We start from the raw sequence: 15298 nt of genomic DNA on the forward strand, positions 1-15298 counted from the left end.
TTGTCACGTATGTTCCTGCTTCCATTTAACCTTCAAACTCCTGTGGATCGCCTCCTTGCATCTGTTTAATATGAGATTTTGTTTTTGTCCCCCACAGAAAAGCAAGAACTTGTTCTGAGGGCTGGGACTTTCCAGGTAATTTCCTCTCTAAGATGCTTTGACACCTGGTGTGAATCTCTTCCTCACAGTCGATCTGGTAAATAAATGTGTGACTTCTCTCTCATCCCCGGCGGTTTTCCCTGTTTTCCCTGCTTCTCCTCCTCTCCACCTGCTCTGCTCCCAGTGCAGGGGAAACCACTAGCATCCAAGAGGCTGACCAGTCGTTGTGCCATCATGCTAAAATCAATGCCATCTCTCTCTCTCTTTCTCTCTCTCTCTCTCTGGGACACGGAGAGGGGGAGGGGGGAGGGCGACCATCTCATCTCTTCATCACCGCCATCGTTCCGTTCATCCGCTCTCGGCTCAGCGAGACGACGAGCCCGGCTGTCTGTTTGTCTGTTGTCCACCAGATGTTGCATGTCCACAGGGAGGACACTCCGTCTTCTCTCGATATATTTCCAGTATTTTCAGAAAGGAGGCATTGCTGGACTTGTGAAGACACTTGGCAGACTAGAGAGATGACAAATGCCTACAACCCGACGTTCCAGTTCTTTCCATCGTAACCGCTGGAGCTGAGCCGCCTCTCTCACTTCCAGCCGCAACAAATGATGTCAGAGAGCATAGAGGAAAAAAAGGAAATAGAAAAAAAAAAAAAACACGAGTTAAAGTGAAAAACCTAACCAATGTCATCGCTGTACATGAGGTCACAGATACTTTGTCACGCTATGGGAGTGTTGTGCAGTATGCATATATATATAAATATATATTATGATTATTATTACAACTATTTATTGTGCATTTATTTTTGCATTCCATTCTTTTATTGCACTCCAGGAATTAGCACATATGGTTTTCATTGCACTTGTAAAGTCACATTCAAGATTACAAAATGCCGTCTCCTGTCTGATGTAGAACATAATTCTTTGTTATTCTCTCCTGCATTTATTTTTATACCATATTTAAAGACACTTTTACTTAAGATGTAATATTAAAGTTGGCCCTCTATCTGTTACTATGGCTTGGCATCCAATTTTGTCCAACTCTTCAGACGCCCACATTGACACTACAACCAACCCACCCACACACACACACACACACACACACTCCAATGAGAGTTTAGACATGCGTTGTTTGCTCTGTACCACTAGAGGGCGGTAAACGCTCTCCTACAGCAGGGATCTACCTTCTGATGAGCTCCTCCTCAATGCAGATCAGCAACGAAAGCAACACGGTGCACTGCAGACAAATGAAGGGTTTGTCATGGGAAACACACACACACACACACACACACACTTAGATTTCCCAGAGCCTGTTGCTATTCCACTGCTTTGATGGAGGAAGTTGGGATGTTTTCAGTCTCTGTGCCCGGTGGTCAGCTTAGTGAGATCCACAAAACAGACAAACATTGTCTCAGTTCCATCAAGGAATGTGAATTGTGGCATTTTCAAAGCTTCCTGTCAGCGCGGGTATATACACAGTAATGATTTATGGATTGTGGATCGTGAGCGATTGAAGGCTGTAACTGTCTGTGTTCTGCTCTGTAACGTGATGTGGTTTCAGTCCCGGGCAGATTAGGACCACAGAGGGGCTTTTTCTCTGCTCAAGCTGTGTGTCAGTCAGGAGTTTAGCCTCCTGGGTTCACACTGGCACAGTTTCATTCACCTCCTGAAAAAATGGATGCCAAGAAAGTCAAAGACAAGAAGCAAGAGGGAGAAGGAAATGGGAATAAAAAAAAGATGATTTCATAGGTTTGATGCTTGATGGATGAGGAAAAAAGATCTAACTATCAAGAGAGAGGGAGAGAGAGAGAGAGAGAGAGAGGGAGAGAGAGAGAGAGAGAGAGAGAGAGAGAGAGAGAGAGAGAGAGAGAGAGAGAGAGAGAGAGAGAGGTAAATGAAGAGAGTGAAGGCTGGTTTTATTCACACAATGACCAGGGCCAATAGGAAAAAACCCTCCCAGTCTTGAGGAGGGAAGGAGGGAAGGAGGAAGGAGGGGTGGTAAGGAGTCAAACTAAGGCAGCGTTACTCTGAGACAAACCCACTCACAGACAGAGCGCAGACAGTCTGCACAGCACTGACATGTTGGATCACTTTGACTGAAGGCTGGAGCTCCTGTCTGAACTCAATACAAAGAAGGGGAAAGTGGGGAGAAGAGAGAGAGAGAGAGAGAGAGAGAGAGAGGGAGAGAGAGAGAGAGAGAGAGAGAGAGAGAGAGAGAGAGAAACAAACTAACCTGAGGAAGATGGGAAAGTGATCGTGTGCTGCCAGAGTGTTTCACCTTTAGTGAGGAGCGGAGACGAGTTTGAGGATACTACAGATTATGTTGCCATGGAAACCGAAACCTGGAAGCCGACGCAAGGACCAGTGAAATTGGACAACGTGCCCTGACCCCCATCCTCCACGCGTTCCCGTTTCCTGTCGGCACATCGTGGTGAGAGGTACGCAAACCAAACTTTACATTTACCTTCAATTCACCTGTTTTTACTTTTTAACATTTGATGAAGAATCAACGTCTGTCAGCGCAGGGAGGAAGTTTAACATGTGAGAACTTTCCAGGGATGCTTTGTGTCAAACTTGTAAAGATCAAACCCTTTAACTTCGCTTCAATCTGGAGAATTTAACAACGCAAACTAACTCAACATGCTAAACTATTTACTACATTTTTGGGAATTTTCCCACATTTTTTCCCGTTTGCAGGATGAAGAATGAGTGAAAGTGAGAGTTTCAGTGAAAGCAAAGAGCCATGGATGATTTAGAATCAGTGGGGAGGGGGAGGAGGGAGGGATGAAGATCTCATCTGAGCTCTGGAAACAAATAAATACAAAGAGTCTGACCTTGAGTTTGACCTTCAGCGAGAGACTAAAAGGCTCAAATCTGGGCTCCGTCGAATTCAAACGGCAGAAGAAGAAGAAGTTGTTGAGCAATCCCATATTTCTGGGCTTTATTCCCACAGGGGGCCACCCATACTAAGAACATGTAGGGCTTTAAGGTTGTTTAAGGTGCCGGGGATAAAACTGTCAACCCGATGACTATAATTAGAGACCGGGGGGGTTTGAGGGAATTAGCAGTGTGAGTGAGGGAATTAGGCGCTGATGACATCGCTGCTGTACGTCTCAGTGTGATTAAGACTCAGCCGGGCTCGGGTTCATGTACATACATCTACTATGTGTGTGTGTGTGTGTGTGTGTGTGTGTATAAAATAATCCTTTCTATTCTTTCTCTCTCTCTCTCTCTCTCTCTCTCTCTCCGTGTGTGTGTGTGTGTATGCCTGATTCCGTGTGTTCCTGTATTTGTGCGTAATCATGTGTGTCCAATTCTGTGTGTGTGTGTGTGTGTGTGTGTGTGTGTGTGTGCTTGTGGTGAATGGTGGGGAGTTTGCCTTCTGATCCTTCTTACAGCTCGGGCGACTGCTCCACCTTGTACAGTTGTGCTGTGATGTCATAGAGGCTTTAGTGGCACGGACACATTACACTTTCTTTAGCCACAGAAAACACTTCATCATATTAATCATAAGCCTCTAAAGATATGAAAATGCCATTCTTAACTCATGAACTTTACTTTTTCACGAGCGGACGCCGACGCACGACTGGAACCTGAGGAAAGCTGCTTAGACAGGAAGAGTGGTGCAGATTTATGAGGTGAAATTGTGGCATTTTACAGCTAAAACAAGAAGGAATTCAGTGAGTTTGCGAGTTAAAAGCTGCTTTGAAACGAATGAACGCACTCTGATACCCCTAAGCACCGCGTTAAACACGGCAGTTAGGCGACTTAAACCATTTAGTATCACAGCATCTCCAATTATCCCTCATCCCTGAATGGAGCACTTTATGTTGCAGAGGAGGCGGGGGGGGGGGGAGGAAGGAGTTACTTTACATTCTTCGCTCGGGAAATCACAATATCTGGACTGCTTGTCATTACCCTGATAGATTGCGGTGACAAATGACCGCCCAAAGCGCCGGCAGCGGCCCCCTGGCACTGCTGGCATTAGACACATTTACACAGCAGAGACCCCCCCCCCCCACCCCCTCTCACTGTTAATGAGCCAGCAGCACAGTGTAGTTTGGGAAAATACAATCCACAAATGCAGATAATGACACGGTTCCTCTCTGTGTAATTGGCTCCAAGTGAAAACATTTCATTTACCTCTCTTTCCCTTTTTCCCTCTCTCTCTCTCTCTCTCTCTCTCTCTCAACATCCTATGTATGTGTGTTTGCATCCGTCTGTGTATGTGTGTGTGCGTACGTGCACGTTTGTGTGTGTGTGTGTGTGTGTGTGAGGCCACTGGTGTGCGATTGAGGTTTGAGCTGCACGGTGAATTAAATGCAGTTCTACTGTAATTAACTGCACTTACCCGTCTGTGTGTGTGAGACTTTCTGACGCACCGATAATTGCGGGCATCAGGTTTTGTTTGTTTTAACCTTTGCCTTTGAAGACACGGCGAGGAAGATGTTTCACATGCTGGGGCGGCCCCGGCGTCTGTGGACACATTCGCAGGCTACTACTACCATGTGTAATGATTGTGAAGGTTTCCTCCTCAATAAGGGTGAATAATTGAGTAACAGAGGCAGTGGAGTCTTCATCAGATAGCCTGGCCGCTTTCCCGTCACGGAGCTTTTTACAGAAGGAGCCGGCGTTACGCAGACGTGAAACTTTACCCTGCTTTCTTTTTCTTAGGGCCGTTGCGAAAAAAAAACAAAACATAACAAGTTCCCCCTGATGATAATAGCTGTTTGGTGACGGCTCAGCAGGATCTGGGATTTGTTTCTGCTATTTTTAATTTCATTAGGTCTGAGTTTTGGAGGCGAGGTCTGCTGCAGTTCAGTGGAGCGCGAGCATCTGTGGTTCCTGCTACAACAGAGAGTCGTGTTTGTGGACGGTATTAGTTCTTTGCAGACGGAACGCTCCGGCTTCGGTTCTGTCTCGGCATTAACACAGCAAACCACAGTCTCCTTCCGTCTCCGGGACCCCGGCGATGATTAGTGTGTGTGTGTGTGTGTGTGTGTGTGTGTGTGTGCCCGGGCGAGATAGAGAGCGTCAGGAGGAGACGGGATGGGGAGAGAGAGGTGCGCGCACACACACACACACACACACACACACACACACACACACACACACACACACACACACACACACACACACACACACAGTGGGTCATCTGTAGACTATCATTACCTCCCCTGTCCCAAAACCCCATCATCCTTTCAGGCTGTTTCCTTCTATCTGCTAACCCCAACCGCCAACCTCCACTCCACTTCAGCTCTCCCCCCTCCCCCGCCCCAAAGCCCCCCACCCCCTTCTCCCGCCCCCCCCGAAACCGCAATTTGTCTTCCCTGAGAGATTGATGAGGATAGTTTGGCAGGGCCGGCATGCTCGTACTTAGGCGTAGTTTGTGAGCGTAGAGGAGAGCGGGGCTGCTGACTGTACGGCCCATCAGTCATGCCCTGTGTACACACTCAGTCAGGTCATCCCTCCAAAGCCCCCGGAGCTTTGCAGGGCTGTAACTCAGAGCACGGGGTTCCTCTCTTATAACCGCAGAGAGAGAGGAGCCGCACACAGAAGCACAGCCTCTTCCCCCCCGACACGGCGGCCGCACATTTAGATACATCGTCAGCGGGAAGAAGACGAGCGGCTCAAGACAAATGAGGTCGTGTTAGACATGGAAGGTAGATCACTGGAAGATGGAGTGGGGTCACGACCCTCTGATGCAGTAGGTGGTGGAAGGAGCCAGTGGGAGACTTTGGCTTAGTTATTCTAACTGTGTGTGTGTGTGTGTGTGTGTGTGTGTGTGTGTGTGTGTGTGTGTGTGTCCAGAACAGACACAGATCTGTTGCCTTATGTTCTGGCAGATTTCAAAACACATTTGTCCTCGGGAAAACCTGGAAACCAGCAGAAAGTGGGCGGAGTTCTGGGTTGTAAGAGCAGAGACTTCAGTCTGATTGTTTGGCCGCCTCACTAAATAAAAGCACTTCCTGTACAGGTTTGATTTTCATGATCTAATAAGTGGAAAGAAAAATAGTTTTGTCTTTGCTCCACTTTTCAAAAGCAGATCAGATTAGCACTTGAAGACTTTTCCAAAGGAGACACAACACATTTCACTATTTTCCACACTGCAGGATATTCTATAGTAGAAGAAGAGCTCAGTCTCCATACTGCTCCTCTCTGCTGGATGTACAGAACACACAGCTGCTGTGTAGCTTACAGGAGAGGCTGCTGGGTGATATAGAGACTTCAGATCAGTGCATCAGCGGACAGAGCGACCACGACCCCGGGGTCAAGGGCAGAGAGGAGGCGGCACAAAACCAAAGTGGATTATGATAAAGTCATTTGTTCCATGTCAGACTGAGTTCCAGGCCCAGGGAAGGAAGAGAGAACATAGAAATGTGCACAGCAAAGAGGAGTCAGTGCGAAGGAGCAGCCAATGGCCTTGAGGCGGTTTGGTTCTGTGTCAGAATCTCTGACTCCATGTCATGCGATGCTTGTCAAGAGCAACATCTGCTGGAAAGATGCTTGAGTGATGGTCAAAAATGTGCTGGCGCTAACACTGACAGCAGACGCTCGGACACATGCTCCATCCCCACTGATCCTTTCTTCAGACCGGCCGCGTTCCTGCGCTGACAGAACAAAGGCCCGAGACGCTGCGGCTGCACGGCGGCCCGACCGCGGACGCCGTGGGTCAGGCTCAGTTCACCGGGCTCCACAGTACAGGAGTGGACTCTCTCAGAGGGCACTGCACTGTAGAGCTCCTCTCTCCTCCTCTAATAACATGCAGATGGCCTCTCTAATGCTTGTTTACATATCTGCGGCATAGTTCATGAATAGAGTAAGCAAAGCCCTAATTATTTTACCCGGCGACGGGACCAATAAAATCAACTTCCCCTTCTCGTTATGGGTGTTTAAGTGGAGCCTTTGATGGCGAGGCTTTGTTTATTTTTGGAAGAGTTGCGTAGCCGAGAGGAAAGCAAATAGAAGTAATGACACGGAGATGCTGACAAATGGAGGCCCTGCTGATGGACTCATTTCCTCCATCGAGCCCGGGAGGCACGGCCGCTCTGGTGAAGGTGCTCTAGCGCAGAGGAACGCTCACAGAATTGTAAATGTGACAGGCGACATCAGGAGCCTGATCAGGTCCCGTCTGCAGGCCTCAGGGTGCAGACTCATTATGCTGCAGGACTTTTATGTGCTGTTGATGTTTGAGTTGTAATGCGTTGTGATGTTTTGTCTCTCTTCTTGTAGAATGCTGTGGAAAATCAGCCTCCCTGTGTTTGTGGCCGCGGTGCTCTGCTTCACCGCAGAGACCAGAAAGCTTCATCCCCAGGGCTCCATCCCGTCCCCTTACAAGACCAAAGGGAACCTGTCCTCCGAGCGCCATCACAAGCTCCTGCAGCGCAAGCCTGAGGTGTTGTCCTCCAGCCGCGAGGCCCTGGTGGTGACCGAGCGCCGCTACCTCCGCAGAGACTGGTGCAAGACCCAGCCGCTGCGTCAGACCGTCAGCGAGGAGGGCTGCCGCAGCCGCACCGTGGTCAACCGCTTCTGCTACGGCCAGTGCAACTCCTTCTACATCCCTCGCCACATGGGGCCCAGCTCGGGCCGAGGCCAGGCTTCAGGCTCCGGGAGGAGAAACCACAACAAGGCCCAGGAGCCGTTCCAGTCCTGCTCCTTCTGCCGGCCGCACCGCATCACGCAGCTGACGGTGCAGCTAGACTGTCCGGACCTGCAGCCGCCGTTCAGACACCGCAAACTGCAGAGGGTCAAACAGTGTCGCTGCATGTCTGTGGACGTGAGCGGCAACGGGAAGCTGTGAGGACGGACGGACAGACGGACGGACGGACGGACGGAGAAACTTCAGCCTGAACTGTTCTGCCTCATGTTGACATGAGAAGGAACTGGCATTACTAAACAATGGCTCAATGATGACATCATCAGAGACTGAGAGCTGTTGGCACGGTGGTGCTGTTGATGGACTTGGTTGAGCAGCAAACTGAAGATGAAGCAGCCAGTTTCTGTCTTAAGTTCTGAAGCTTTTCATAAATCTATCTGAAGTATCTTTGTACATTTCTGGGGTCACCAGAGTTCTTTGATTCCTTTGTGTTTTGAGAATAAAACTGTAGAAATAATGTGAAGACTTAGAGCTCCTCTGGCGTGAGAGGGAGAGAAGTTAGCATGAGGATCTACAGCCAGTTTAGCTTCAGAACCAGCAACCACTTCATCAATGGAAGATGTTTTAAATTGACTGTTTTCATCTAATGACACACACACACACACACACACACACACACACACACACACAGCCCCTTTGCCACTATACTAGCCAGTAGTCAGAGATGTTGCATGAAGTGTAACAGAGGTGCAATGCAGTATACATGTATGTTATGTTTGTGTGTATGTGCATATTTCAGACGTATATTAAATCAATTTCATATAAAACCACAGCCGTGTTGAGAGTGCATGCAGTTCTTTAGCATCCAGGGAGTTTGGACAAGAGAGCAGAAGAAGCCGGCTCATGTTCAGATCTCATGTCAGTTCTTTTATTGAATAAATAGATTTTTTTCTTGGTGGAGGGTTTTCAGTCAAAAACCGAGTGGTGGTGTTTCACATGAGGGGTCACGTGACGCAACATGAGGGTGAGGGACAGAGAGGGGCTCAGGGATTCACACAGAGCGGGGAAAAGGCAAGAATTAAAGAATTAAATTTGAGAGAATATGGCCAAATAAAAATGAAGTAAAGTCAAAGCAGGTCCGTGTGAGATCGTTCCACTTTAATGAACCCGATTCATGGAGAAGTGGCTTTAACACAGCCCAGGGGGGGAATTTGTGGCGTTTGTACGATTGATTGAACTCTATTCCACGGAATGTCGCTGTGCATTAAGGCACTTGTCTCTCTGGTCTCACTTTGTGGCAGCTGACGCCTGTCCGGTGCTACGAGTCTGTACTTTCCCTCCTGAAGGGAGAAGGGGAATGTTTAGAGAAAGACTTGATTCTTTCCCAATAATCCCAGCTTGGGAATTGCACCAACAATGAAAACAGGCCACATGTGTCTTATGAAAGTACTCAAAAATAAAGTCTGGATATGATATTGCTACAAATTTGAGACTTAAGTGACTTTCTGGCAGGAGGACGTCTTCTGGTAGAATCTTCCGTTTTGATTAAATGAATACGATCAAATTGGCTGCTTGGGATGTTTGGACTTTTTTCAGTTTTTCCTTTACGGAGCGATAGCCACATAATATCCCGTCTGGACCGACTCACAATAAACAACAGCTCAGAAATCAAATTGAGAGCAAACAGGAGAAAGCAAACAAAATGTTGTAGAAATGAGCGAGGAGCCGTGTCAGATTGTACAAACAACGCTGACCGGGACCTTTCCACCGCCGCCTCAGATCTTCTGACCCAACTTGGCTTTCTGTGGGATAAATAAGGGGTTGGTTATTTACAGCCCTGGCACTTATCTCAACATCAGACTCATCTGCGCCGGAAATGAATGAAAAGCAAAGAGGGGAAGGAAGCTGCAGGTGGATGCAAATGAAGAGCAAGAGCGAGCGTGAGGGACTGAGCAGGGGACAGAGAGAATTCAGACGTACGATTCCAGTGGCGTGTTTGGGTTTCACGCTGTAGGAGGCTTTCTCCCGCGCCTGTTTGAAGCTTTCCTCGGCCGTCTTCACCCTTTAAAGAAAGATCCAGAACAGCAGTTACTCACAGGATCGTGCAGATACTTCAGAATCCAGCTCACAATATGGCAAGTAACATATAGAAACGTATTCAACACTCCTGCTACATTTAGAAGTGACCGGCTTGACTGCTCGCTCGGCGCGGCGTGTCCGATGTGCAGCGTGACCTTACGCCCCGGCTCTGCTCCTCGTGCTGAAGAGGAAATACCTCTGACATGAGAACGTGTCAGCTATCCCATATCTGCCGGCGTGACCGTCGTCTGGACGGGGATGCCGGTTTTTCCTCCCCGTTGCGTCTCGGATGTCGTATCGGGCCGCTCTCCTGACTGTGTTGGCGTGTGAACGGCGGCCGCACACACACACACGCCCAGGCAGCAGCAGCAGCAGGCATTCTAATCACTCGTCTTCCCCTCAGAATAAGAAGAAGTCTCAGCGAGCGAGGCCTTTAATTAAAGATGCTGCAGAAAAGGGAAACTTGGATAATTACGCTCCGTCTCATTTGTATCCATTGTGGCATTTGGTTTTGCCTTCCGTCTCCAGAACTAAACCCTTGTTTGCGAATGGGAGCCAATTCAGGGCCGAAGCATGTAAATACACGTCTCAGTCATGACAGAGGGACTGAACTCGTAGCGTAAATGAAGCTTCATCAGTCCAGCTTCATCACCGAGGCCACGAGGGATCTGGACACGGACGGCTCGGTCTGTCAGGAGGCCCGGAGCTCCGACACGGAAATGACTCAGTGCAGTTTACTACAGCGAGCACAGAGCCAGAGATGTCACCGCTCATTTGTGTCGACCGAGACCAAACAATGAGCACCGAGTGAGTCAGCGACTAAATGTGTGGAACTATCAGACATGAATGCTGCATGAACTCAATAACCGCCTGATGTGACAGGGAGGCACGTTTACAGAGAGAGGGGGGGAGGGGGGGGGGGAGAGAGAGGAGGGAGAGAGGGAGAGAGAGGGAGAGGGAGGGAGAGAGGGAGAGGGGGGGAGAGGGAGAGAGGGAGAGAAAGAGAGAGGGGGGGGTAGGGGGGAGAAGAGAGAGATAGGGGAGAGGGAGAGAGAGAGAGAGAGAGAGAGAGAGAGGGAGGGAGAGGGAGAGGGAGAGAGGGAGAGGGGGGGAGAGGGAGAGAAAGAGAGAGAGGGGGGGTAGGGGGGAGAAGAGAGAGAGAGGGGAGAGGGAGAGAGAGAGAGAGAGAGAGAGGGAGAGAGAGAGAGAGAGAGAGAGGGAGAGAGACAGAGAGAGAGAGAGAGACAGAAAGAGGGAGAGACAAAGAGATTGAGGGACAGAGATAGAGAGTGAGAGAGAAAAGGAGAGAGAGAAAGAAAGAGAGAGAGAGAGAGAAAGAGAGAGACACAGACAGAGAGAGAGAGAGAGGAGAGAGAGAGAGAGAGAGAGAGAGAGAGAGAGAGAGAGAGAGAGAGAGAGAGAGAGAGAGAGAGCCTGTGGCAAAGGGTAAAGGTTAATGCTTTCAGATTTGTTTTGATTCCTTCCTACTGAATAAGCAGAGTCTGTGACATGTGTGTGTGTGTGTGTGTGTGTGTGTGTGTGTGTGTGTTGCTCCTCTTACAGATCATATCGTATCGTGCCTCAATCTTCATTTGGCATAATGGACCAATTTGCTTTTTGTTGACTTCTACAATGCTATCTTTATATTCATCAAACCACTGGAAGCTAACTGGATGCTACGCGTGTTGTTTTCATTAGCGGGGTGAGGAGAAAGATCTGGGTCGTTTAAACTCCGGTCCCTCCATGAATGTGAATGAAGCCGATAGGATCTCCAGTCCTGCAGGTTATTCATGGCTCGGGAAGTCACGCCTGGGGAACATTCTAATTGTAGAAACATTGGTGTGTGTGTGTTTGTAATAAGATGTAAAACAGCCGATCGGTCCCAAGCACAAACCCAGAGGGCCCAGAAGGCTCAGGGGAAATGTCTCAGCATCATTTGATATTATGGCAAAAAAAAGGGGGGAAAGTGTCCTGTCAGGAAAAGGATCTTTAGGAAATGAGGGAATTTTATCTCCAAAACATATGCTCACCGTTCCTTTAACAGCAACTTGTTCTCCCTCTTCCACAGCTCTTTGAAGTCTGAGGAGAACTCGTGCCAAACGGAGAAGAAAGTGTTGGGAGAAACCTCCTTCTCTCCCGCCTTGGGCTTCACCGAGAAGGAGACGCTCAGCTCCGAGAAGCTGGAGACGCAGGAGACGCAGGAGCGGAGGAGAGCGGAGCGTTAGCAGCCGGGCAGGAATATTACAACACAGGATTCCAGAAATAAACACTCAAGATTGTGAAACCTGGGGAGGTTTTGGGGGGAAAATATGCAAAACCATGAAAGTTAATCGGGGATTTTTAGCGCAAGGAAAAACCTCAAACTAACGGTGACTCTGCGTTTTAGAGCTGAGCTGTGAAGACTGAAGGCAGGAACCTGCACCGTCATGTTGTTCTGCCCCCACAGATTAACTTCCAGGGCTTAAAGAAAACCTTTCAAGATCTCACATACAGCTTAGTCACACACACACACACACACACAGCAGCACATATTGGTTCTGGCCTTCGTGTGTGTGTGTGTGTGTGTGTGTTTGGATTCACACAGAAATGGGACAAACAGCAGCTTCACTACACTCTGGCACAGGCTGTAGGAGTGAAACGTGATTCTAAGTGATCACCTGTCGGGCAGGAGAGGTCCCTGAATGTGTCACGAGTATGAGAAGGGCCGTAAATCATAATGAATCAACGCACTTAAAGGGGAAGGACACCTTAGGAGGACAAGCGTGTGTGTGTGTGTGTGTGCGTGTGTGTGTGGCAGGGGATGGCATAGGTCAAAGTGGCGAATGTGGCAGTGGATCAATACGGCGGACAGGTCGGGGCGGTCTTTGTTTGGAGTGTGTGCTATAGGAACACATTCCCCGCCAGCAGTAACAGAAGCCTGGAGCCACGGCTGTCTACTTTCTCTCCGCTTAGATAAACAAGGCAGACACGGCACAGGGGGGCCCCTCCCGTCTACCTAAGGCCCTGGCATGACGGCCCGCACCCGCCGTGTAACTGAAGGAACCGGGAGACCTAAATATTGACAGAGCGGCGCTGCGGCGCTAAGACGGGCAGACAGGAAACATATCACATCGCAACGCGTGTCGGATTCTTTTATTCCGTGTTGTCTTTCCGTCCCACGTAACCGCCGCCGCCGCCGCTTAGATACCTGAGGAAAGACATGAAGGGGAGCAGATGGAGGAGGAGGGGGAGGAGGAGGAGGAGGGGGTGACATCATTCCTCAGGTGAATGTGGAAAAGGTAAAGAAGAGCGCTTACATCTTCTGCGTCTCTGCCAGCTGCGTCTCTTGTGTTTCCAGGTCTGTTTTGGCTGCGAGGGGAGGGAAGGAAAGTTTGATTGAAGTGAAGAGCAAACAGAGACTGACGCCCTCAGATACATCTCTCACACACAACGCAGCGCTGGTATACAAGAGGATTCCACGTGTCGTTACTTTTATCAACAATCATCTCCAGGGTCAGCGGGGTGCCAGCAGGTGATGGAGTGTTGCATCGTCTGCGGTTACACAACTGACAAATGAGGCGCTGGAGATGCTGGACAAGTGGCTCTTTGTGCAGGGTTACCTCCAACAGAGACAGATGAGTGTGTGTGTGTGTGTGTGTGTGGATGTGTACACACACAAACATGAGAATAGCAGTGAAAGAGAGGGGGGTGGGGGAGGAAGGAGTGTGGGGTGCTATGGTCCACATTAGAGCGCTCCAGCAGGCTGAGGCACTTATCTCTGTGGGTCATCAGGAACGTTTTGACTCTGTTATGAGTTATGATATGAGGGAGCAGCAGTGAGATGTGACAGCCTCAATCTGCCAAAGGCCCCGGGCCGCTCCGCAACAAATCTCTGCTAAACTATGAGCTGAATTTTAACTCTTTTCTCAAAGATATCAAAGCGGCCCGGTGAGCAACGTGACGCCGTCTGATCTGCGTCTTCTTCACTGATGGCTGCGCTGCTGTGTGACTGTCAAACAGCTACACGACAGCTCCCACGCTGCCCCTCCCTAACCTCAAGCTCAATCATGCCGCCGCCGCCGCCGCTGCCTTAAACTGTCAGAGGATCAGGAATGACCTACAGCCTCTCTGTAGCCTCCATCAGGACGGACAGGACAGTAGATACGGACGGAGAATCTTTCCTGGCTGGAGTCTGCCTGCTGCTCTGCATCCTGGGAATATCTGGTTGCTACGTCTAATTGAAGCCAGAACCACATCTAAAGATCTGAACCCTAACCCCAGGGACCGGCGCTGTTCTTTACCACGCCACAGAGCTACACACAGATCCGTCTCTCTGCTGATGGCTCATCAATAAATCAGGACAAATCAGTGAAAGGGGTTTCCCCGTAGCGGCCGGGTGGCAGTGCGACGCCGTGTCAGGACGCCACTTTACGCCTCAGGCAAAGATGCGACTGGAGAGTTTTATACTGTGACACGTAAATGAAAGATCAGATGAAATGAAAGCTGTCATGATGAGCGATGCAAATTCTACATCTGCAGATCTTAAATATGAACACAAGCGGATGAATTCTGACACTTTCTGACAAAACATTTCCATCATCTTGACTCTGGAGCAGATAATAGCTCAGCATGATTGCTTCCTGTCTCAGCGGACTGAAGCGATGCAGAGAGAAGGTGAAGCCGGGATTCCACATGGAGCGATATGATAAACATCCAAACGTCTGTGCAGTAATCTGATTTGGGCGGCGGCGGCAGAAACGTGCGGGCCGGTCGGGCTTCACTCTCACTAATCTATACGTCCATCAGAAACAGATTATCACATGGCCGCCGCGCTCCAGCCAGTCACAGAGGCTCCATCAAAGCCTCGCATGCATGAGAATTTGTGAAGCAAGCGAGGAAAATCAAGCTAGACCAAACAGCGCAGCTCCAACAAGTCCGCTCCCACTGTTATTCTGTGGTTAGTTTCATGGTCAGAAAATAAACAAAAGCGGTTTAAACTGTGGAGCCAGAAACAGTTTAACCCCCGGCTTTTTTAGAAATGACAGAAATAACAAAAATAAGACATTTTGGCTGTTGTTCCATTTGGCCACCACAGTTGAGGCACCCCAAGAATCCTGTCTGGAGCCGGCTGGAGTCACATGACCGCCGCACCACGACGCCCTCGCTGGGAAAAACCTCGTCATTTGCATCAAAGCGAGGTTCTCCAATATTTCAGTCCAAGTGGAGACGGAGAGAGACAGAGAGAGAGAGAGAGAGAGAGACAGAGAGACAGAGGGGGAGACTGGAAACGGGAGAGAGGCTTTCATCTGCAGACTTCCTTTAAAATGGACAGTGAGCATTACCGCAGAGGGACATGTGCTTTATATTACACTCTCATTTGAATACAAAAGCAGTGGGAGCGAGGTGCTTCAGAACGATTGGTCACAGTGAGCCGAACGCAGCCGGGGTCAGAGCCAGCCGGGCAGGGAAGAGCCACGTTTGACTCGTGGGGTTGAAACAAGCATAACAAACTAAGCTTTACACCTTTGAAGTGGAGTCGCAGTAT

At 49.3% G+C, this 15298-nt stretch overlaps 3 protein-coding genes across 3 annotated transcripts in view; 2 read left to right on the forward strand and 1 right to left on the reverse strand.

Annotated features, from left to right (window-relative positions):
• rgs7a (regulator of G protein signaling 7a) overlaps nucleotides 1-136 on the forward strand; it is a 41639-nt gene extending 41503 nt beyond the window's left edge. The window contains exon 16 of the mRNA XM_076137195.1: nucleotides 98-136. Coding sequence (XP_075993310.1) covers nucleotides 98-118 — 21 coding nt within the window. The 3' untranslated portion in view covers nucleotides 119-136. The remainder of the gene's footprint in view (nucleotides 1-97) is intronic.
• Nucleotides 137-2076: 1940 nt separating this feature from the next.
• On the forward strand, nucleotides 2077-8538 carry grem2a (gremlin 2, DAN family BMP antagonist a). The gene is made up of 2 exons (XM_076137189.1): nucleotides 2077-2536; nucleotides 7332-8538. Exon 2 carries the CDS (start codon nucleotides 7333-7335, stop codon nucleotides 7897-7899), a length of 567 nt encoding a protein of 188 aa, XP_075993304.1. The 5' UTR covers nucleotides 2077-2536; nucleotide 7332; the 3' UTR covers nucleotides 7900-8538.
• Nucleotides 8539-9379: 841 nt separating this feature from the next.
• fmn2a (formin 2a) overlaps nucleotides 9380-15298 on the reverse strand; it is a 31956-nt gene continuing 26037 nt past the window's right edge. Inside the window, exons 14-17 of the mRNA XM_076137188.1 lie at nucleotides 13071-13122; nucleotides 11805-11954; nucleotides 9676-9757; nucleotides 9380-9497 (exon numbers count right to left, since the gene is read on the reverse strand). Coding sequence (XP_075993303.1) covers nucleotides 9471-9497; nucleotides 9676-9757; nucleotides 11805-11954; nucleotides 13071-13122 — 311 coding nt within the window. The 3' untranslated portion in view covers nucleotides 9380-9470. The remainder of the gene's footprint in view (nucleotides 9498-9675; nucleotides 9758-11804; nucleotides 11955-13070; nucleotides 13123-15298) is intronic.

Source organism: Genypterus blacodes, unplaced genomic scaffold (genome assembly GCF_046128005.1).
Source record: "Genypterus blacodes isolate CSIRO-AG114 ecotype Tasmania unplaced genomic scaffold, CSIRO-AGI_Gbla_v1 ptg000299l_1, whole genome shotgun sequence".
Taxonomy (NCBI): Eukaryota; Metazoa; Chordata; class Actinopteri; order Ophidiiformes; family Ophidiidae; genus Genypterus; species Genypterus blacodes.

Excerpts from the sequence above, each read along its gene's own strand:
- grem2a (XM_076137189.1), top strand. The coding sequence starts at position 7,333 with ATGCTGTGGAAAATCAGCCTCCCTGTGTTTGTGGCCGCGGTGCTCTGC.